This window comes from Monocercomonoides exilis, assembly GCF_001643675.1.
Source record: "Monocercomonoides exilis strain PA203 chromosome Unknown scaffold16-1735695, whole genome shotgun sequence".
Lineage (NCBI taxonomy): Eukaryota > Preaxostyla > Oxymonadida > Polymastigidae > Monocercomonoides > Monocercomonoides exilis.
The window spans coordinates 1,431,244-1,455,158 of NW_027150561.1; the positions used below are offsets into that span (position 1 = coordinate 1,431,244).

The 23,915-nt window shown below is 41.2% G+C and overlaps 6 protein-coding genes across 6 annotated transcripts; 4 read left to right on the forward strand and 2 right to left on the reverse strand.

The window, feature by feature from the left end:
- Positions 1–393: 393 nt before the first annotated feature.
- Positions 394–2,865, reverse strand: MONOS_10362 (putative GANP/Nin1/mts3/eIF-3 p25 family protein; the record flags this gene model as incomplete). Its single annotated transcript, XM_067862806.1, has 3 exons — positions 394–2,594; positions 2,647–2,777; positions 2,843–2,865. 3 exons carry the CDS (start codon positions 2,863–2,865, stop codon positions 394–396), a joined length of 2,355 nt encoding a protein of 784 aa, XP_067729722.1.
- Positions 2,866–3,143: 278 nt separating this feature from the next.
- MONOS_10361 (uncharacterized protein) lies at positions 3,144–5,055 on the forward strand (the record flags this gene model as incomplete). Its single annotated transcript, XM_067862805.1, has 4 exons — positions 3,144–3,224; positions 3,321–3,429; positions 3,507–4,985; positions 5,045–5,055. Exons 1-4 carry the CDS (start codon positions 3,183–3,185, stop codon positions 5,053–5,055), a joined length of 1,641 nt encoding a protein of 546 aa, XP_067729723.1. The 5' UTR covers positions 3,144–3,182.
- Positions 5,056–8,103: 3,048 nt separating this feature from the next.
- MONOS_17431 (uncharacterized protein) lies at positions 8,104–10,269 on the forward strand (the record flags this gene model as incomplete). Its single annotated transcript, XM_067870351.1, has 1 exon — positions 8,104–10,269. One exon carries the CDS (start codon positions 8,104–8,106, stop codon positions 10,267–10,269), a length of 2,166 nt encoding a protein of 721 aa, XP_067729724.1.
- A 149-nt stretch (positions 10,270–10,418) lies between these two features.
- MONOS_17432 (uncharacterized protein) lies at positions 10,419–11,801 on the forward strand (the record flags this gene model as incomplete). The annotated part of the gene is made up of 1 exon (XM_067870352.1): positions 10,419–11,801. The coding sequence occupies one exon, from the start codon at positions 10,419–10,421 to the stop codon at positions 11,799–11,801; it is 1,383 nt and encodes a 460-aa protein (XP_067729725.1).
- A 112-nt stretch (positions 11,802–11,913) lies between these two features.
- Positions 11,914–14,190, forward strand: MONOS_17433 (uncharacterized protein; the record flags this gene model as incomplete). Its single annotated transcript, XM_067870353.1, has 1 exon — positions 11,914–14,190. One exon carries the CDS (start codon positions 11,914–11,916, stop codon positions 14,188–14,190), a length of 2,277 nt encoding a protein of 758 aa, XP_067729726.1.
- A 1,334-nt stretch (positions 14,191–15,524) lies between these two features.
- On the reverse strand, positions 15,525–21,836 carry MONOS_16242 (uncharacterized protein; the record flags this gene model as incomplete). The annotated part of the gene is made up of 1 exon (XM_067869155.1): positions 15,525–21,836. The coding sequence occupies one exon, from the start codon at positions 21,834–21,836 to the stop codon at positions 15,750–15,752; it is 6,087 nt and encodes a 2,028-aa protein (XP_067729727.1). The 3' UTR covers positions 15,525–15,749.
- Between the last annotated feature and the right edge of the window lie 2,079 nt (positions 21,837–23,915).

Genomic DNA, 23,915 nt, shown 5'->3' on the forward strand with positions numbered 1-23,915 from the left:
GAGTGTGTGTGAATGAAAAGGTGATACTTTTCCATTAAAAGGAAAAGGGTCAAAAAGAGTTTGAATGAAGATGAAATGCGAGCAAAAATTTCTATAAAATTTCTATTAATTTTCTTTATTAACAATGTATTTAGCAATCAAATGAATACAAAACGCAATATCATCATGTTAAAAAGATGATGATACACATATTTTCAATAAACTTAATCAATTCCTATCCAAACGAGAATTCTCTAGTTCGAGGCATCATCAAATCTATTTTCTTTCTTTCTCTTTCTCTTTCTCTCTTCTTCCCAACAATATAAACAAAATACCTAAACACCTAAACAAACAAACAAAAAAAAGAATTTTTTTTTCCTTTTTAATTCCATCACCACAAGTTCCTCCACCCTCTCACCACGATGTGATCGGTGCGTCCTTCCTCACCATCGACATAAACGACTGTGTCTGCTGCCCAATCGTATGCGCAGTTTCTCCTTTCTTCCTCGCCGTCCGGTCTGCCTCAGCCAAATCAGTCACAAACGCCAGCGCTGCATCCACTGAGGACTCAGCCACGGTGCTATTGGGAAGGAAGTCTAAGAGAGAATTGTGGGACTTCAGACGGGCGAAGGTGCGGATGGTGTCAATTTGAGGAAGAGAAGAAGAAGAAGAAGAGGAAGAAGGAGGAGGAGAAGAAGAAGATGGAATGGATTGTGCTGGGGAAAGAAGAGGAGAAGGTGCAGGTGATGGAGAAGCAGCGACTGAAAGAGAAATGTTTGTTTTGGCAGGAGATGTTGGTGAAGGTGAATGTGAAGAAGAAGAAGAAGATGATGATGATGTTGATGAATCCCCACACAAAATAGCCCCATGTCTCTTCAGCCACTCCGACGGATCACCGCTCCTCCACCCCAGCGACTCCCTCGCAGAAACCAAGCTGAAAGTCGGCCGGATGGCAGTGACAATCGCGTGGAACGCATACAACCTCACTCGCTCTGCAGTGGCAGCAAGCAGCTGCGACGCCAGGGAAGTTGTGGCGCTGCGGCGTAAGGCGAAGAAGGAGTGCCAGTTGAGCAGCAGGAGCGACTTCATCACCCGCACGGCGTGTGCCACGGGGCGAAGCTGGCGGGCAGCGGGGCTCATTCCAGAGAGGAACGTGAGGAAAGAGGCGCTGTCGGCAAGCGTGGCGTAGTGCAGAAGCGAATAGCTGTAGAATTCGCCTGCAATGGAAGCGAGCTTGCCGGCATCGAGCTGTTGGGGCGGCTGCTCGTTGATTGAGGGCTTGAAGCGAGGCGGAGGAAAGGAAGGTGCCTGCTTGTTGGGGCAAGAGGCTGCGGTGCTCAGATCCTTCAGGAGCGGAATGAGGACGGACTGGCACTGCGCAAACTCAGACAGGTCGCCCACAGACAGGGCGATGCGTGCGTGTGTCGAGTACACCTCAACAGCAAAGGCGTCGCACACGTGCTGGATGCACAGGTCCTGGCGGATGCTCTTCAGCAGCTCGCAGGTGGCGCTGTAGTCTTTCTCTTTCTCCCACTTCTGCAGGGCAGACGCCAGCGACTGCCGGAGGACGGGAACAGGGCGCACGTCCTTCGGGTCGGGCTCAGAGGTCAGGCGGAGATACGGCCTGTCGATGAGGGTGCTTGTACCGACGAGGAAAGAGGAGGTGGTGGGGGTGTGCAGCCGCACAAGCGAAATGGAGCGGCGGGAGGAAGAAGAAGATGATTGCGAGGAGGAGGAGGAAGAGGAGGAGGAGGAAGAAGAAGATGAAGAAGAAGATGAAGATGGTGGAGTTGATGTGGAAGCAGAAGATGAAGCAGACGAAGAGGAAGAAGAAACAACAACCGAAGGGCTCCAGCGGCTACCCAGCGTGAAGCACACAGGAGACGAGGCGGAAGTGCGGGAGACAGAAGAAGAGATGGAAGAAGTGGATGAAGTGACAGCAGAAGACGAAATGAATGAATATGAATAGCCGCCAGAAGCAGATGAAAGCACAATGCGCTCACGTTTGCGCTCGAGAGGTTGAAGAAGAGGTTGTCTGCTTGGCTGACTTTTCTTTAAAGAAGCTATTTTCTTGTTAGAAGCCAAGTTTGCTGGAGAAGATGGGATTACTTCAGAAAGCGAGATTTTCTGAGATGATTGTTTTTCGGGCTCATCCCCTGAATCAACTTGAAAGCGCATTCTTCTTCTTTCTATTGCGGTCGAATAGCTAGAAACGTCATAAAAAGATTCTGCACTGCTCTTTAAAAGCGATTTTGATTGGTTTTCAGATGGCTCTCTTTCAACTCTTTTATGAGAAAATACCTCTTCTCTTGTTCTTTTCACTTTCTTGACCGCTGGAAGATCAATAGGAAGAGACTGAGAAAACCGTTGCTCATTTTTGGCTTTTAGCTTGTTTCGAAATTCCTCGTCGTTTTCTCCATCTTCAAGTGAAAACGAAGCAATTGGGGTTGAAGAACAATCTGGAGGTGGAGATGGGATCATGTATCGATTAGAATAACACTTTGCATCAATTTTCGAAACGATTTCATCCATTTGTTCATATGTAGTTAATTTGATGATTTTGCTGTGATTTAATTTTTCGCTTTGAGTCGTTGATTTCAGTGGAAGTTTATTCGCTTTTAAATGTTATCTTCAATAAAGAAATGACAAAAACAACAAAATGCAAACACAAAGTCTTTTGAGTAGTACTTGAGGGCGTATCATATTGAGTCAAATTCACTATTCGATTGCGAGGAGAAGTAATAAATCCGAAACTTGTTTTAAGTGAAATCTTCTTAACAGGTGTTGATAAATCAGAACTAAAGTACATCAATTCATTAAACGATATCTTTATTTAATTATAAGATGCATATTTTCATCAAACCTTGAGCTGGAAAGTCTTGACATCTTGCTAAGTGTTATTTGACTGCCAGCTACAAAAATCGAGGAAATAAAAATAAGTACAACCAACAAGATATTGTACGAGCAAAACAAAATTATAAAGTGCAACTCAAAAAAACAATATTTCAACAATTATAACATACTTACAAATTTTTTTTGTCCAAAAATTTTTTATTTTTTAATTATATAACTATAATCTTTTGTAAAAATCTTGCCTATAATCATGCAAGTGGTTTGTGTAGTCATTTTGAAAATAACATTTTTTCCAATTATCAGTGCCCATTACAAACAAATGATATAATTCTTTCCTTCATTTTTTGAAAATGAAGACAGGTTCTTACAAAAATTCTCTTGACAGTAATAAGGTACTTAATTTGTATTTTTCAAAGGAGAAATGATTTTATATTTTCTTTTTGCTAAAATTGTTTTTTTTACTAATTTTTGAACATGATTTGTTCAAGATGGGAGAAAACTTAGAGTTATATCAATTAACAAAGTTTACTTCACCAGATAATTTAGCATCAAAAATTTACAAGCAAAATACATTTTCTTCAGAAAGAGACCCAAAAAGTTTGTTCATGTTAGAAAATTTTTATACATTATCAATATCATTTTTTTTGAAATAAATTTTATTGCCTATAAAAAAGATCTTTTTTTCTTTTCAAGTAGATTTTCGGATTCCGGATCTTATGAACTTTTTAACGCATTTAAAGGTGAGACTATTAATTCATCTACTCCTTTCGAGAAACTAACTGATAATAATGAATCAAAAGAAAATTTCCAAAAAAATGATTCAAAGACGCAATTTTTATCTTTATTTCAAGTAAGTGATTCCGGGCCAGCCTTTATAAGTTTTGCGAACAACGAGTATTCATCACGACCAATTCATGTAGATAATTATTATGAAAAAGATCCGATTCTTTTTATGAAACAAGCGTCTCAAAAGGAAGAAGCAAAAGTGACGAATAAATGTTACTTTAATTTGCATTCTCATCATCTGAAAGAAGGGTCCAGCAGCTCAACGCAAGATATTTCAAAATCTATTATTCAAAGGAAATTCTCAACAATTCTCAATAAAGAAGAAGTCGAAGACTGCCTACCAACCATAAGCGTCTCAATTAAGCATATATTGAAGGAGAGTCAGCAAGAAGCAGCAGCCTTCAAAATCAGTAATATTAAAAGAGAAACAAATAAGTCAGGAAATAATTCTTTAGAAAATCCAGCAATGGAAGCTTTTGAAGAAGAGGATTTTTCAGAATATGGAGACTTTGAAAGATCAGAATCAGATTTATCTTCGCAATCTTTTTCTAAGCTTCAAGCTTGGCACCCAGCTCTTCAGTCACAAAAGCAAACATCCTATGATGTGGATATTGGAGGTATTGACTATAACAATGACAATATCCTCCAAATAAGAAAGGAGGAGATGGTTGAAGGATGGAAAGCCAGAGAACTTGCCCTTTGGAAAAAGGAGGAAGAGGGGCTTTTGAATGAATCAGAGAAAGGAAAGAAGAAGATGCTGATGAACAGAATTGTTAATGCTGAAATAAAAGAAGCAAAACATTTTTTCAAATTGTTTGGCGAATGGGTTAGGAAAGATTGGATAATCGACGAAAATGAAGCGCTACTGTGGAGCAAAGCAGAAGAGAGAGCAAGAACAAAAGAAGGTTGTCATTTTGAAAAAGATGAATTCAATATTGAAGATAAGACAATTGAAGAGCTGGGACAAGAGCTCAGAGATGCTGGCACAAATAGCACCAACAGAGCTAGCACTGAACATATTGCAATGCAGCTATCCAAGAAGGAGAAAAAGCTAAATGAGCAAATCACAATGCAAGAAATGTCATACCTCGAACGCGATCGTTTTAATGCAATCAGGCGAAAGGAAAGAATTAAGAAACAACTTTTTCAAAAACGTCAAAGCAGAAAAGCATCGACTGAAGATCAGCCACATAACGTTGCAGTTATTGACGCATCGATATTTCAACTGGAATCTTTGCTGTTAAACCAAACGCAAGTCATTGATAACGACCATTCTTCACATCAGGTAGGCGTTCCATTGACATCAACGTCTATCTTTAATGAGCCAACTACAAGCATTTCTGCAGCCAACTCTATTAGCAGCAAAAGTTTGAAGGATCAATTTCATACATCAGGATACTATTACGAGAAAAATCCAAACGCACAGGAGTTTCTTAGAATTCGTCAAGCAGAATCACCGAATTTATTTTCAGACGTAACAACTTCAGAGCTGCTTCAGCAATCACTGTTTTTATCTTCAAATGAAAAATTTACAAAAGCACGTTTTCATAAGTTGAACAGTAAATCTTCATCATTACAAAACCAAAATTCTTTCATAAGACAATTTTCAGATGGCTCAATCGTAGAAAGCAAATACAACGATATCCATTCTTTTTGCTCTTTTCCCCAGTATAGTAATTCGCAAGTTGACGATCATTCAACAAAACAGTATCAAATGAAATTTTCAAACCCTTTTAACATCTTTATGGAAGAGATGGAAGCGTCAGATATCCCTTTTTTCGTACTTGAACAAAAAGATAAAATGCAACTGTCAAGCAAAACAAATGGAATTAACACAGAATTAAAGAAGCCAACAATTCTTCCACTTACAATTTTCGCTCCTATTGTTAACTTAAAGAGAGCGGAGTGCAAGTTAATGCAAAAATATTGGAAATTCTTTGTTTTTCAAAAACAAGCTTTGCTGAGGCAAAGCTATAAAAAGCGTTTGACTGGCCAGCTCCATTTAACTCCTCTTCATAAACGCTTTTTTTGGGTATTCGACGCTGTTCCTATCAATGAATCTAAGCTCAGACGCAAGCAATTTTTTAAGTTTTTTAATTCACAAAAGAAAATGTTTTGAGTGTTCATTTAGAAAGATAAAAGATTTATTTTTTTGAAATAAAGTTTGAGGTTGCTTTCACAATTTCACAGATTCTTCAATGATATTGTTACTTTCATTCGAATATTTGATAAATCATAAATGAAATCAAACATTTGTTTGAATATCGACAAATTATTTTGGTGCAATATTTATCAATAACCTCTTTTTTTATCTGAATCTTTTTTTAATAATTTTCAAAGATTTTTTAAAAGGAGATATGCTAAGGTATAAAACGAAAAATATTCGAATGGTCATAATAAATAAAAAACTCTCACCACATTTTGATGAATATTTTTCAAAAATCTTTATTTGTTGAAAAAACGAAAATAAAAAAATTATAAGAAAAAAAGAAGTTTAAAGACTTTCAAGTTTTTTAAATCAATATCTTTCATTGAATGAATGAAGCGTTCTTTTCCCAATTTATTAACACTTTTAATAATTCAAACAAAGTTGAATATAAAAACTTTTTCATTCATTCATTCAATAAATCACTCACTCACTCACACTCACTCGCTCGCTCTCTCTCTTCCCTTTTTCCTGATTATTTTCAAATATACAAGTTGCAAATTCTGCGAAATCAAAAAATTTTGATTTTTAAAGATAAAGGTCTGATCACAGTGCAACATTAAATATTATAGATCTTTTCATTCATGCTTCATTCTCTCATTTTGTTAACACTTTTTTTGCTTTTTGAAACAACTCAAAATGAACAAAATTTGATTATCAAAAAGTTGAACAAAGAACTTGTGACGAGTAAAAACCAGTTTGCAAAATTCTCTTATCTGTAAATTCATTTCATGTGCTATTGCTTTTCTTTATTCACTTGCAGAAATATCGATTTCAAAGATCGTGAAGTTGTGAAAGTTAATCCAGCTGTGAATGCATCTCTGAAAACAACATGCTCAATGGTGAATTCACTTTTTATCTCCTCGAACAGTTCTGTTGAAATGATTTCATTGGTGTTAAAGACATTCTGTTCTCCAGCCGTAACAATCGACAAACATTCTTCAATGAAGTTCACAAACTGTGTTTTCTTCACTTCGTCATCTTCTTTGTTTGTGCTTCAAGGAGGGTCTCTTTGTTTGAATAACTTAAGTGTTGTATCTCAAGAACATTCAAATATTCAAAGTCTAATTGAAACATCAAGTGAGAAATCCTCTCTTGTTCTTCAGAATTCTGTGTTTTCAGACCTTATTGTTTCATCGCCATCTCATTTTCTGTATTCGGAGTTGTGCCAAAGTGTGGAAGTTGGTGATTGCCACTTTTCCAATATCTCATCTAATTCTATAACAAAAGATAACCATAAAACAAAACACACATGTTGTTCACAATTGGTGGATAATTGTGCTGCAATTTCAACCCCTTCCAACATTTTCTATTCTTGCTTTTCCGGTGATGAAAATTGTTCTCGAATGTGTTTATTCAGAAACAACTCATTTTCATTTGTGACACGAGTTGATAATTATGAACTGAAAGAAAAAGTGAACACAACAGAAACTCAATCCTTCAAACACTGCGAATGGGTGGACTGCACAGAAGAAAAAGGAGGAGCAATATTTGTTCATGAGAATTCTAAAGCAACTTTAACAGTTGAGAATTCATCTTTCACGAGATGTCACGCTTCTGTGACAAGAGGTGGCGCAATTTATGCTTATAACATTGCTGAATGTGTTGTTAAGTGTTCATCATTTTCTCAATGCACATGTGCAATGTTAAATAATGATGGTGGTGGTGGAGGAATAATGGCAGAGAATGTTCAAACCCAATCACTTGTAGATTGTTGTTCTTTCCAAAACTGTTCATCTGGAAACGATGGAGGAGCAATAAATTTTCGGCCAACGATGACAAAGAAACAAAAACATTGCATAACGGATTCAATGTTTGAACATTGCCAAGCAAATAGTACCACTGATGGAACTGGTGGAGCATTTGAACATTGGTTTGGAACAGACAAAGTCATTATTTCAAACTGCATTTTTCTCCGCTGCAGTTCAAAGTGTGGAGGAGGAGCAGTTAGTCAGCAGATAAATGAAAATAACAATGGAATATTGTTGTATTTCTGTTTTTTCCACAAAAACACCTGCTTAAAAGGTGGACATGATATTGTTTTGTTCGGTTCAACATCAAACAACATTGACATTAGCTGTTTTTCAACAAGAAACTCTTCAAATAGAGTGAGCTTAACTCATATAGATATTATTGATCAAAGCGATTGGCTTCAGAATGAAGGAGGAAGGATCAGATATGTGGGGTCGAAGCAGAATCAGGAGAATGCAAGAGATGCATTTGTATGTGGCATCAATGAAAGCCATCCCTGCAACACAGTCAGCCATTGCCTGACACAGATGATTCCAGGTGTTGTGAAAGACATCAAAATACTGGCAGGAACAATTGTCGAAACACAAAGTGTGGATTGTGGTGTCAACACATTCACAATATGCGGGCAAAGTGATTCGAGCACAACGATGCAAACAGAATTTGGAACAGCAGGCTTGTCTCTTTTTTCGGTCTCAGCAGGCACATTGTCTGTCAGCGACCTTGCTCTTGTGCACGACCCAACACGCCAGAACAATTGCAGAACAAGGTTGTTCGAAATATCAGGCGAGGGAGAAATGGATGTGAGCAGGCTGAACATATCGGCTGGAAGCGCACCCCAATCTGGTACAGCTTATTCCACAGAAATGGTTTGCATGCAAAATGGGAGGATGAGCATGGATCATGTGAGTTGGGCAAAGACGGTTTCCATAAATTCACTGTTTTCGCTTTCTTCAACAAGTGCTGTTTCATTGACACTTTCGGAGTGTGACTTTGTTGGGATTGAAAGAACAACCAGCGGATCAGCAGTGATATCGTTATCCAATGGCATGGCAACTATTGATTTGAATTCAAGTGTATTTGAAGGGTGTGGGAGCACAAGTTCAGAGAACGGAGGATCAACAATGCTGTGTGTTGGGGATGCAAATGAAGTGAATGTGAAAGACGGGTCGTTTAATGGCTGCTTTTGCTCGGCATCCAACGGACTTGGCGGAGGAATCCTTCTTCAATTATTAACTGAAAACCCAGATTTCTTGATTTCTTCCTCCTTTGGCACAAACACAGCCAAGTGGGGAAATGACATCTTTGTCACTTCTCCAAATCTGGAAGAAACTGCAAAGTCACAAAAAATCATATGTGTCACAGCCTCTTTGGATTCTCTTGACAAAGTGAGAGGATATGATGGTGGAAACAACAGTGTTGCCATCCCTCTGTGCATCTATCTTCTTCCCACACCAGAAGAAATACATGTGAGTAATACTGAGGCATCCAATCACTCGCATTGCGGAATTGTCCAATTCCCTTGTTTGACCTTGAAGCATTCACTCACAAGGCAAACAGAAACAAAGAAAGTTGTTGTGAATGGAATGATTTTGATGAGCGAAGAATTGGCCTTTGCTGATCAGAAGCACAGCATCCGAGGAAATGATGATGAAAGTGGTTGGACAGTCTCTGATTCAAGTGAAACATCCAATTCATCGATGATTTCAGCAAGTGTTGAAACAGAATTATCAAAACTCATCTTTTCCCTTCCTCCTTCTCTTTCACATTCCACTTTCATTTCTTCTTCTTCATCATCAATGGCCATATCACGTTGTTCTTTAACCCTTCAAAGTCCTTCATCTGAAATTGCATTTGTATTCTTGTCTGTTGACTCGGGGATGTTAGCAATCGATACATTCTCGGCTTCGTCAATCACTTTGAAAGAACATCCATTGATCTCGTTGTCAGGAAGCAGCACAGAAGCAGAATTAATAATCACTCCGTGGTTGAACATGACGAATTGCCATTTTACAGAAATAGAAAGAGCAACTGGAAATGGAGGCTGTGTGAACATCGATAATAGCAATGATGAAAATTCAAAAACACAAATTAATATCGAAGAGAATGTTTTTGATGGATGCTTTGTGCTGGCTGATGGAAGCAGAGGAGGTGCTGTTTTTGCTCGGATAAAAGGGAATACTCAATTGAACATCATTTCATGCACTTTCACAAGATGCACAGCACCAGAAGAAGAAGGCAAAACTGGGCTTGGGGGAGGGATGGCACTGACATTGGTTGATGATGATTCTTCATTTTCAATATCATCCCCTGTTTTTGATGCAAGCAAGCCAAATGTTGCGAAACATGGAAGTGACCTGTTTGTCGAATCATCCAACTTGACAAAGAGCATCACCAACGCCTCTCTTCCATTTGTGCTCGAGCACATGGCAGATATTTCGTTGGATTCATTGAGCGGCTTTGATGGAAGCGATGCAACAAATGCCATTCCTCTGATCTATTTCTGGCAAACATTTGGATCAGAGATATTTATTGGGGGCAATGGAAAGGATGTGTGTATTTGTGGACTTTCTGATTATCCTTGCCTGTCAATTGATTATTCTCTGGATCGTCTGCCTGAAGGAAATGATAAAAGCATTCACTTCATTGGAAAAGGAATTCTCAAAAAAGTGTTGATCTTGGTGATATTTCAATAAGTTCGGATAACACAGACATGTGCTCACTTGAGTGTCGCTCTTCTATTGAAGGAGCGGAGGATGAAGCAATGAATATTCTAGGCATCTCATATTTTGAATTGATAAGATTCGTTCTGCCATCTTTGTTTGCCACTGGTGTAAACAGTTTGATGCATGTCGGCTCCAGCGAAGGATCGTTGACTCTGAAAGACTGTTCATTCGCAAAAAATGAAGAAAGCGGAGAAGAAGATATGATTAACTTTGGCTTGATTAAGGCGGATGCAGGAAGTGTTGTTTTCGAATTTGTGACAATACAGTCGCTTTCCTTTTCCTGCGACATCGTATCAATAGCATCTGCTGCATCCTTGGCATTCAGAAACTTGACAATGAAAAACATCCAGCTGGAAGGCGGAAGCGGATTGTGCGTTGCAAGGGCTTCAACTGGAGGCGAGAATGTGAATGCTGAAGCCGATGAAAGTGTTGTGGTGGAGTGGAGCACACTTGAGGAAGTGACCCAGAGTGCAGCTGGCGACATCGCAATGATCCGAAGCACAGGCATTGACCCAACAAAAATGGTCATCCGCAACACAACAATCAAAAAATGTGGTGGTTCTGGATGCAAAAATGGAGGGGCTGCTTTGTTCAGACTGAACGAAGGAGGGTATTTTGACTGCTTGTTTTCTTCAATCACCGACTGCTTCTGCTCATCAACTGGAAGGGGCGGAGGCTTGTTTTTGGAATGCACGTCTGCGGCTGCCGAGCCAGCAGCATTTGTGCTGTCGAACATCACGTTCAAGGACAATGCTGCATATAGGGGAAGAGACGTGTATGTGAAGTGCCGCTCGATAGAAGCACAGATCGCAGATGGGCAGTTTTTGCTGGACTTCAGAGCCCCATTTGTGAAAGACCTCGCAATATGGGGATGCACCTCAGACATGTATCTGGACGAGGAAGATCTGCTGAAGAGAATTGTGAAGTACCAGAGCGAGACGGTGTTTGTGTCTTCGGCTGGGGACAATCACGAGGACAGCAAGCAGTGCGGAGGGCTGGATGGGCCATGCAGCACGCTGAGCGAAGGGCTGCTGCACATCATTCCGTCATTATTCTCCCAGCTGCTGATCTCCAGCCGCACCGCCATCTTGAGCAGATGCAATGTGCTGAATGTCACCATCCGCTCGCTCGAATCGCCTTCGCCGGCACAGGTGTTCCTCAACTCAACAATCCCACATGGCAGCAGCGTTATCGCAACCTCAGAGAAAGTCCGGATCGAGAGCTTGTCGTTCTCTGTTGGCTCCTCCTTTTCGTTTTCAGGAGGAACATTCATCAGCGAGACAAATGGGCAGCTTTATCTTTCGTCAGTCCTTTTTGCATCTGAAGTGCCTTCAAACAGCATCCATCCCATTGCCTTCAACTCGGCTCTCCTGAGCGTTGAAAGCGGGCTTCTGCTCATCGATAATTGCAACATATCGGAAATTTCATTTGAGCAGCCAGTGTTCCGGCTTGACTGGCAGCAGCAAGGTGTCTTTGGAAAAAGTGGGTGTGAAGCAGGTTGAGTTGTCGTCCAATCTGTTTGAAGTTGGAGAGTGTGAGAGTGTGGTGATTGATGATGCAGCGGTGGATGGAGTGAAGTCTCGCAATGGCAGTGTCATTTCCGTTTGCGAAGATATGTCGGGAGTTGTTTCCTTTGGCAGTTCTTCCATCAGAAACTTCAGTCGTGACTCTTTTGGTGCATGCTTCCTTTCGTCAACCTCGCCTTCTGCCCGGATAAACCTGTCAAACTGCTCGTGCTCAAATTGTGTGTCGTTGTCGAAAAAAGGGAGCATCGTGGATGTCAGCAGGGCGCTTGACATTTCGATGCACATGTGCGAGTTTGTGGGGAGGCAAGCAATTTCCAGCAGCGAAGAGAGTGTCTGCAAATGGAATGGATCGCTCATCCAGTTGTCGCGTGCAGCAGCACTGATGAAGGATGTGACAATATCGAATTCGTCATCAGGCGGATTGTCGTTGGCAGCAGGCAACATGACAATCGAGAAAGGCGAGTTTAATGATAACAGCCCCTCGATGCCGAAATACCCGTCACTCCGCCGGAACATCTTCTGCTGCGATTCGGCTTCGTTGGCAATTGGCAGCTTGAAAGGCGGGGATGGCGTGAAGGACAACACTTCGTTGTGGATCATGAGCGAAGACTGCAGCCTGAAGGGTGCTGCACAGGAGCGATCCTCCCCGTTTTTCATTCCTCATCTGGAATCAGCAAGTCTGGCTGAATCTGGGAGCAACGCTGATATCAAATTCACAGGATCGCTTTTCCTGCCGTGTGATCTATCTTTCAAGTTGATATGCACAATCAACGATGTGGAGTTGGTCGAGCGGTATCCATTTGACGAAAACAGCTTTGCTTCTGAAACAGAAGTTGTTGGAACAATTCCATCAGCAAAGTTAACATCAGATTCCGATGGGTCAGAACTCTCCACGGCAATTGTGTTTGGGAGATCTTCAGCTTCGACAAAGTCATTCATTCTGAAGAACAGGAGTGAGTCTGAACAAAAAGGGGGCGAAAGATTAGTCGAAGGTGGAAACGAAGGAAAATCTTATTTATTATTGATTGTTATTATTATGGCTGTTGTTCTATTGATTGTCCTTGCTGTGTCTGTTGTATTCATTGTTCGATGGAGAAGGGCAAAGAATGAGAACAAAGATCTGAGAGAGATTGTGAATGATAACATCAGAAAGGATCCAAAGGCGTTTGAGATGGTGACGATGGAGATGTCACCCGAGGAACAGTGGAGGAGAGCAGAGAATGAGGCAGAGAAGAAGAATGATGAGAGGATAAAGAAGAGAGTGTATGAGAAAAACTTGGGTCATTCAGAGTCATCAGAGCATTTGTTGAGTGAGAGTGGATCGACTGAATACATTCTTGGGAGAGATTTAGACAAGATTCCTGAATGGGCATTGGAGAAAGATGAGGAAGAGGAAATTCGAAAGCGAACACCATCGCCATCTATCTCATCCACTTCAACAACAGACACTTCGGACACAGATTCCACTTTTGTTCGAGGAGAGGATCTGTGCCCCACCACCTCATCGATGTCGAATCTGGTGGATGCGATGGCCTGTTCATCGCCTCACGAAAAGCTCATTGTGGATCTGAGGGATTCGCTGTTCATGCTATTGCATGGGCTGAATAAGACAAAGGAGATGGCGATTGGGAGTTTGAAGGAGAGGGAGCAAACAGCTGCTCAGATCCTGTTCTGGGTGGCCAATCTTGCGCTCCATTCCTTTGACGAAATGGAAAATGAGCTTTCCTCTTTGGCCAATCTCAGTCCCCACATTGTGCTGTTCTCGGAGCACATGGTCATCTGCATTGCCCTCCACTCAGACTGCTCGTCAGACTCTGACACTTCATCTGTCTCTTCAGCCTCCACCATTGCCACATCTTCCTCTGATGTTTCTGTGAAGAGCGAGAGATTCACAAAATCACCTCCTCCTTCATCGGCCTTTGAGGATGAGGATGACAACAGAAAAGAGTGCATGAGGTGGAAGGCGCCAGAGCTGCTGATCAACAAGAAGATGGGAGCAACAAAGGAATCAGTTGCCTTCTCCGTTGGGATGATGCTGTGGGAATGTCTGACACTGAATATCCCGTTTGGAGAATACGAGGCAGAAATTGCGGGGCAGAAGATTGTGAATGGAGAACGGCCTTTCATGGGAATTACCGAAAAGAACCCATTTTCTGGCTGCATTCTGTCGTGCCTGGACAGCAATGCCCCGGCAAGGCCAACACTTGTCGGCCTCAAGCGCGAGTTCATACAGCACTTTCCTGCAGGCGCAGCTGTGCTCACGATGTCCGATTCAATTGGCTACGCTTATTCCAGCAGCAACGGCAGTCGGCACAAGGCTTCTGGGACAGAGTCCGAAGGGAGTGGCTCTGGAAGTGTTTTATAAAAATTGCGTTTCAGCAAAAGGATTGCAAAGTGCAAATGGAATCTGGGGCATTTATCAGGAATGGCAATGGCATTTGCATTTGTAGTCTGTTCTTATGCGCCATTAATAGGGGGGTGAATGGTTGTGTTGCTGCTTTTGTTGGGTGTGGCAAGAGGCGTTTTGCACCATTTTCAAAGCAAAAATGGAACTTTTTATTTATTTATTTGTTCGTTTTCTGTTTATGATTCTTATGGCTTGAAAGCACGCACCAACAAAGGCATGAAACATTTTGTCACAGGGTTATAAATAGAATTTGTGATACTTTCTGAAAAAAAAGGCATTAAAATAATAAATGATATTCAAAAGATCCAAAAACAAGAGTCGATTTTCACTCATGCAATTCACGCTTTGCGCATTTTGGAGAAATATGATGAATAACTCATTCAACTTTAAAATTAATGAGAGAAATTGTTATTTGTTGAAAAGTTTTAATTTTCATTTCTTTTTGCATTTCTCAGAAAAGAAACTTTCACAAAATAAAAAAAAAAATTATAAAATTCCATGGTAAAGGATTTTATGAGAATTTCATTTTTAACTTTTATTTTCAAATACGTCTTTTTCATTTTTGTCTCGGTGATATTTTACAAAGAGATTAATTTTATGAAAAATAGAACTTGAAATGTGTTCAGAAAAATTTCTGATTGTTGGCTTTGGCTTCACAAAGTTATCGCTAAATAAATATTCTTCAGATCGATGTGCTGTGATGCAAGGAAAAACGTTAATGTTTCGTTTCAAAATCAAATAAATATAAACGTTTTTCACATCCATTTTTAACTTTTGAATGAATAAAAGTGTATTGCAATGCAATCTGTTTCATTTGTGAGACTATTTTGTTTTAATTCGTTTCTTTGATTATCGAAAGAAGACGCGACAAATCTCTCCCTTCAGTGATGTTGTATTGATTTCATCTTTATCTTTTATTGTTATTTGAAAAATGATAAAAAGAATTATGAAGCATTTCTAAAAAAAATGAAAAACTTCACCCACATATTTTTTTATTTTCTAACTTTTTAATCTGCTTGAAATTAATATCTCCTAAAACATCATATCAGACTAAAATTAATGCCTATAATAACAAAAAGAAGTAGTACACTTTCAAATAGTCATTCGAAATATTTCTCCAAAATGCGCAAAGCGTGAATTGCATGAGTGAAAATCGACTCTTGTTTTTGGATCTTTTGAATATCATTTATTATTTTAATGCCTTTTTTTTCAGAAAGTATCACAAATTCTATTTATAACCCTGTGACAAAATGTTTCATGCCTTTGTTGGTGCGTGCTTTCAAGCCATAAGAATCATAAACAGAAAACGAACAAATAAATAAATAAAAAGTTCCATTTTTGCTTTGAAAATGGTGCAAAACGCCTCTTGCCACACCCAACAAAAGCAGCAACACAACCATTCACCCCCCTATTAATGGCGCATAAGAACAGACTACAAATGCAAATGCCATTGCCATTCCTGATAAATGCCCCAGATTCCATTTGCACTTTGCAATCCTTTTGCTGAAACGCAATTTTTATAAAACACTTCCAGAGCCACTCCCTTCGGACTCTGTCCCAGAAGCCTTGTGCCGACTGCCGTTGCTGCTGGAATAAGCGTAGCCAATTGAATCGGACATCGTGAGCACAGCTGCGCCTGCAGGAAAGTGCTGTATGAACTCGCGCTTGAGGCCGACAAGTGTTGGCCTTGCCGGGGCATTGCTGTCCAGGCACGACAGAATGCAGCCAGAAAATGGGTTCTTTTCGGTAATTCCCATGAAAGGCCGTTCTCCATTCACAATCTTCTGCCCCGCAATTTCTGCCTCGTATTCTCCAAACGGGATATTCAGTGTCAGACACTCCCACAGCATCATCCCAACGGAGAAGGCAACTGATTCCTTTGTTGCTCCCATCTTCTTGTTGATCAGCAGCTCTGGCGCCTTCCACCTCATGCACTCTTTTCTGTTGTCATCCTCATCCTCAAAGGCCGATGAAGGAGGAGGTGATTTTGTGAATCTCTCGCTCTTCACAGAAACATCAGAGGAAGATGTGGCAATGGTGGAGGCTGAAGAGACAGATGAAGTGTCAGAGTCTGACGAGCAGTCTGAGTGGAGGGCAATGCAGATGACCATGTGCTCCGAGAACAGCACAATGTGGGGACTGAGATTGGCCAAAGAGGAAAGCTCATTTTCCATTTCGTCAAAGGAATGGAGCGCAAGATTGGCCACCCAGAACAGGATCTGAGCAGCTGTTTGCTCCCTCTCCTTCAAACTCCCAATCGCCATCTCCTTTGTCTTATTCAGCCCATGCAATAGCATGAACAGCGAATCCCTCAGATCCACAATGAGCTTTTCGTGAGGCGATGAACAGGCCATCGCATCCACCAGATTCGACATCGATGAGGTGGTGGGGCACAGATCCTCTCCTCGAACAAAAGTGGAATCTGTGTCCGAAGTGTCTGTTGTTGAAGTGGATGAGATAGATGGCGATGGTGTTCGCTTTCGAATTTCCTCTTCCTCATCTTTCTCCAATGCCCATTCAGGAATCTTGTCTAAATCTCTCCCAAGAATGTATTCAGTCGATCCACTCTCACTCAACAAATGCTCTGATGACTCTGAATGACCCAAGTTTTTCTCATACACTCTCTTCTTTATCCTCTCATCATTCTTCTTCTCTGCCTCATTCTCTGCTCTCCTCCACTGTTCCTCGGGTGACATCTCCATCGTCACCATCTCAAACGCCTTTGGATCCTTTCTGATGTTATCATTCACAATCTCTCTCAGATCTTTGTTCTCATTCTTTGCCCTTCTCCATCGAACAATGAATACAACAGACACAGCAAGGACAATCAATAGAACAACAGCCATAATAATAACAATCAATAATAAATAAGATTTTCCTTCGTTTCCACCTTCGACTAATCTTTCGCCCCCTTTTTGTTCAGACTCACTCCTGTTCTTCAGAATGAATGACTTTGTCGAAGCTGAAGATCTCCCAAACACAATTGCCGTGGAGAGTTCTGACCCATCGGAATCTGATGTTAACTTTGCTGATGGAATTGTTCCAACAACTTCTGTTTCAGAAGCAAAGCTGTTTTCGTCAAATGGATACCGCTCGACCAACTCCACATCGTTGATTGTGCATATCAACTTGAAAGATAGATCACACGGCAGGAAAAGCGATCCTGTGAATTTGATATCAGCGTTGCTCCCAGATTCAGCCAGACTTGCTGATTCCAGATGAGGAATGAAAAACGGGGAGGATCGCTCCTGTGCAGCACCCTTCAGGCTGCAGTCTTCGCTCATGATCCACAACGAAGTGTTGTCCTTCACGCCATCCCCGCCTTTCAAGCTGCCAATTGCCAACGAAGCCGAATCGCAGCAGAAGATGTTCCGGCGGAGTGACGGGTATTTCGGCATCGAGGGGCTGTTATCATTAAACTCGCCTTTCTCGATTGTCATGTTGCCTGCTGCCAACGACAATCCGCCTGATGACGAATTCGATATTGTCACATCCTTCATCAGTGCTGCTGCACGCGACAACTGGATGAGCGATCCATTCCATTTGCAGACACTCTCTTCGCTGCTGGAAATTGCTTGCCTCCCCACAAACTCGCACATGTGCATCGAAATGTCAAGCGCCCTGCTGACATCCACGATGCTCCCTTTTTTCGACAACGACACACAATTTGAGCACGAGCAGTTTGACAGGTTTATCCGGGCAGAAGGCGAGGTTGACGAAAGGAAGCATGCACCAAAAGAGTCACGACTGAAGTTTCTGATGGAAGAACTGCCAAAGGAAACAACTCCCGACATATCTTCGCAAACGGAAATGACACTGCCATTGCGAGACTTCACTCCATCCACCGCTGCATCATCAATCACCACACTCTCACACTCTCCAACTTCAAACAGATTGGACGACAACTCAACCTGCTTCACACCCACTTTTTCCAAAGACACCTTGCTGCTGCCAGTCAGCCGGAACACTGGCTGCTCAAATGAAATTTCCGATATGTTGCAATTATCGATGAGCAGAAGCCCGCTTTCAACGCTCAGGAGAGCCGAGTTGAAGGCAATGGGATGGATGCTGTTTGAAGGCACTTCAGATGCAAAAAGGACTGACGAAAGATAAAGCTGCCCATTTGTCTCGCTGATGAATGTTCCTCCTGAAAACGAAAAGGAGGAGCCAACAGAGAACGACAAGCTCTCGATCCGGACTTTCTCTGAGGTTGCGATAACGCTGCTGCCATGTGGGATTGTTGAGTTGAGGAACACCTGTGCCGGCGAAGGCGATTCGAGCGAGCGGATGGTGACATTCAGCACATTGCATCTGCTCAAGATGGCGGTGCGGCTGGAGATCAGCAGCTGGGAGAATAATGACGGAATGATGTGCAGCAGCCCTTCGCTCAGCGTGCTGCATGGCCCATCCAGCCCTCCGCACTGCTTGCTGTCCTCGTGATTGTCCCCAGCCGAAGACACAAACACCGTCTCGCTCTGGTACTTCACAATTCTCTTCAGCAGATCTTCCTCGTCCAGATACATGTCTGAGGTGCATCCCCATATTGCGAGGTCTTTCACAAATGGGGCTCTGAAGTCCAGCAAAAACTGCCCATCTGCGATCTGTGCTTCTATCGAGCGGCACTTCACATACACGTCTCTTCCCCTATATGCAGCATTGTCCTTGAACGTGATGTTCGACAGCACAAATGCTGCTGGCTCGGCAGCCGCAGACGTGCATTCCAAAAACAAGCCTCCGCCCCTTCCAGTTGATGAGCAGAAGCAGTCGGTGATTGAAGAAAACAAGCAGTCAAAATACCCTCCTTCGTTCAGTCTGAACAAAGCAGCCCCTCCATTTTTGCATCCAGAACCACCACATTTTTTGATTGTTGTGTTGCGGATGACCATTTTTGTTGGGTCAATGCCTGTGCTTCGGATCATTGCGATGTCGCCAGCTGCACTCTGGGTCACTTCCTCAAGTGTGCTCCACTCCACCACAACACTTTCATCGGCTTCAGCATTCACATTCTCGCCTCCAGTTGAAGCCCTTGCAACGCACAATCCGCTTCCGCCTTCCAGCTGGATGTTTTTCATTGTCAAGTTTCTGAATGCCAAGGATGCAGCAGATGCTATTGATACGATGTCGCAGGAAAAGGAAAGCGACTGTATTGTCACAAATTCGAAAACAACACTTCCTGCATCCGCCTTAATCAAGCCAAAGTTAATCATATCTTCTTCTCCGCTTTCTTCATTTTTTGCGAATGAACAGTCTTTCAGAGTCAACGATCCTTCGCTGGAGCCGACATGCATCAAACTGTTTACACCAGTGGCAAACAAAGATGGCAGAACGAATCTTATCAATTCAAAATATGAGATGCCTAGAATATTCATTGCTTCATCCTCCGCTCCTTCAATAGAAGAGCGACACTCAAGTGAGCACATGTCTGTGTTATCCGAACTTATTGAAATATCACCAAGATCAACACTTTTTTTGAGAATTCCTTTTCCAATGAAGTGAATGCTTTTATCATTTCCTTCAGGCAGACGATCCAGAGAATAATCAATTGACAGGCAAGGATAATCAGAAAGTCCACAAATACACACATCCTTTCCATTGCCCCCAATAAATATCTCTGATCCAAATGTTTGCCAGAAATAGATCAGAGGAATGGCATTTGTTGCATCGCTTCCATCAAAGCCGCTCAATGAATCCAACGAAATATCTGCCATGTGCTCGAGCACAAATGGAAGAGAGGCGTTGGTGATGCTCTTTGTCAAGTTGGATGATTCGACAAACAGGTCACTTCCATGTTTCGCAACATTTGGCTTGCTTGCATCAAAAACAGGGGATGATATTGAAAATGAAGAATCATCATCAACCAATGTCAGTGCCATCCCTCCCCCAAGCCCAGTTTTGCCTTCTTCTTCTGGTGCTGTGCATCTTGTGAAAGTGCATGAAATGATGTTCAATTGAGTATTCCCTTTTATCCGAGCAAAAACAGCACCTCCTCTGCTTCCATCAGCCAGCACAAAGCATCCATCAAAAACATTCTCTTCGATATTAATTTGTGTTTTTGAATTTTCATCATTGCTATTATCGATGTTCACACAGCCTCCATTTCCAGTTGCTCTTTCTATTTCTGTAAAATGGCAATTCGTCATGTTCAACCACGGAGTGATTATTAATTCTGCTTCTGTGCTGCTTCCTGACAACGAGATCAATGGATGTTCTTTCAAAGTGATTGACGAAGCCGAGAATGTATCGATTGCTAACATCCCCGAGTCAACAGACAAGAATACAAATGCAATTTCAGATGAAGGACTTTGAAGGGTTAAAGAACAACGTGATATGGCCATTGATGATGAAGAAGAAGAAATGAAAGTGGAATGTGAAAGAGAAGGAGGAAGGGAAAAGATGAGTTTTGATAATTCTGTTTCAACACTTGCTGAAATCATCGATGAATTGGATGTTTCACTTGAATCAGAGACTGTCCAACCACTTTCATCATCATTTCCTCGGATGCTGTGCTTCTGATCAGCAAAGGCCAATTCTTCGCTCATCAAAATCATTCCATTCACAACAACTTTCTTTGTTTCTGTTTGCCTTGTGAGTGAATGCTTCAAGGTCAAACAAGGGAATTGGACAATTCCGCAATGCGAGTGATTGGATGCCTCAGTATTACTCACATGTATTTCTTCTGGTGTGGGAAGAAGATAGATGCACAGAGGGATGGCAACACTGTTGTTTCCACCATCATATCCTCTCACTTTGTCAAGAGAATCCAAAGAGGCTGTGACACATATGATTTTTTGTGACTTTGCAGTTTCTTCCAGATTTGGAGAAGTGACAAAGATGTCATTTCCCCACTTGGCTGTGTTTGTGCCAAAGGAGGAAGAAATCAAGAAATCTGGGTTTTCAGTTAATAATTGAAGAAGGATTCCTCCGCCAAGTCCGTTGGATGCCGAGCAAAAGCAGCCATTAAACGACCCGTCTTTCACATTCACTTCATTTGCATCCCCAACACACAGCATTGTTGATCCTCCGTTCTCTGAACTTGTGCTCCCACACCCTTCAAATACACTTGAATTCAAATCAATAGTTGCCATGCCATTGGATAACGATATCACTGCTGATCCGCTGGTTGTTCTTTCAATCCCAACAAAGTCACACTCCGAAAGTGTCAATGAAACAGCACTTGTTGAAGAAAGCGAAAACAGTGAATTTATGGAAACCGTCTTTGCCCAACTCACATGATCCATGCTCATCCTCCCATTTTGCATGCAAACCATTTCTGTGGAATAAGCTGTACCAGATTGGGGTGCGCTTCCAGCCGATATGTTCAGCCTGCTCACATCCATTTCTCCCTCGCCTGATATTTCGAACAACCTTGTTCTGCAATTGTTCTGGCGTGTTGGGTCGTGCACAAGAGCAAGGTCGCTGACAGACAATGTGCCTGCTGAGACCGAAAAAAGAGACAAGCCTGCTGTTCCAAATTCTGTTTGCATCGTTGTGCTCGAATCACTTTGCCCGCATATTGTGAATGTGTTGACACCACAATCCACACTTTGTGTTTCGACAATTGTTCCTGCCAGTATTTTGATGTCTTTCACAACACCTGGAATCATCTGTGTCAGGCAATGGCTGACTGTGTTGCAGGGATGGCTTTCATTGATGCCACATACAAATGCATCTCTTGCATTCTCCTGAGTTTGCTTCGATCCCACATATCTGATCCTTCCTCCTTCATTCTGAAGCCATTCACTTCGATCAGTTATTGAAGTTGTGGCATAGTTTGTACTCACTCGTATTCCAGTTTGGCGAGTTGATCGACAAGATTTGTCGATTGTATTTTCTTGTTGGGATACTAATAACACATCACATCCCCCATATATCCCGACATTATTATGGAAAAAGCAAAAAAATAAATTGATTTCTTTATTTTGATATGTAATTTTCAAGCTGAGTCCACCTCCTCCATTCATGGCATAGTTATTTGCAAATAAGCAATTGCTAATGAGAGGAGAAATTGACATATCCCACATTTGAATTCCTCCTCCAACTGGTGTTGATTCATTTGAAGTTGTGCAATTAACGAATGAACAATCAAGGATCTGATCCCCGTTTATTTGAGCTTCTTTTCGGTCAATTGATAAGCCCCCTCCATCATTTCCAACGTAACAATCTTTGAATGAGCTGTTTTCAAGAGTGTAAGTTTTTTGCGGATTGAAGATGCAAATTGCTCCTCCGGCTTCATTGAAAGATTGATCTGGAGCTTGGCACCAGAGAAAGAAACAATGCTTGATTGAGATTTGTGAGATTGATTTTGTGCATATTGCTCCTCCTCGCCCACTCTGCGCAGTGTCATTTCTGAAATAGCACAATGAAAGAGTCAGTGTTGAAGCGCTGTTTCCTGATATGCAAATGGCTCCTCCATCTGTTGCGGAGGTGCAGTCCATCCATTCGCAATTTGTCATATTGATTGTGTCGGAGGTGTGAATTGTTGTTTGTTTGTCGTAATTGATGAGTTTGTTGATGTTGTTCAAGAACGAAACGTTTCTGCACACCAACTCTTTTGATTTCTTCAAACCATTCATCACTGTTCCATCCAATGCATTTTCACATGCGAAAGCAACACAACTTTCCATCATGCTTTTCTCAATCATGGTGAACTGACCATCAGTTTTTCCTGTATGTATTTGGTTATGAACGTTGGTGATATTGTTGAAAATTGAATTTTCATATGAGAACAGATGACAATCTTCAATCTCAAACATTTTTCTTCCACAAAGGACGATATTCTGAAAAATGGACGAATCAATCAACAAAGATGAAGTTTCACCTTTCACATATCCAACTGATTCGACACTTTCTTGAAGAAGATTGATATCAATTGAAAAATTGTGTGCAACGAATGATGAACTTTGGATGTTCAACAACGATGCAAATCTTGAAGGTTTTGTGACTTGACACGAAGAGACACAAACATTTGAATTGTCGAGTGCACAGATGAGATTAGAATGAAAAAATTGTTCAAAGAGAATGTTGCTGACAACTGTGGAAGAATTTGAAATAGTCCATTTGCACAAAAGTGAAGTGGAACCATTTCTTCGAAATGAATACTGCTTTTCAAAGCTGCCATTGTTTGTTAAGAATTCATCTTTGTGACTTTTGTGATAATAAAGCAAGCAATTGCCTTTCTCTTTGAATGTGTCTTCAATTATCTGAATATTGAAACATTGAGAAGAGTCATTTCCCACATAAATTTGATTGATGCTTTTGATATTTGCAGTTTTTGACAATGCCAAAAGAAGTGCAAAATTGAACAAAACTATCATTGAAGAATTATGGTTCGAAAGAAAGTGTTTTTTATATTTTGTGTCATTTTTTATTTCATTTATAAGAAAACGCAATGATTCAATATATTGATATAAAAAAGCATTTGCTTTTCAAAATAAGCTTTTTTCTCACAAATTTTAAAATTCGGTGTTTCCAACTTTATTTATTGATCTGAATAATTGGATAATTTTTTGGTACATAGTCATGGACAAAACCGGGGAAAGGGACAAAACCCGGGAATGTCCAATCAATTGAAGAGTTTTTTTAAATTTGACTCAACTTCCTGATTTCTTTTATATTGAATCAACAGAAATTAATATATATTTGAAGAAAACGTTCATGCAATGTTTTTAAATAAGTTTTTCTTA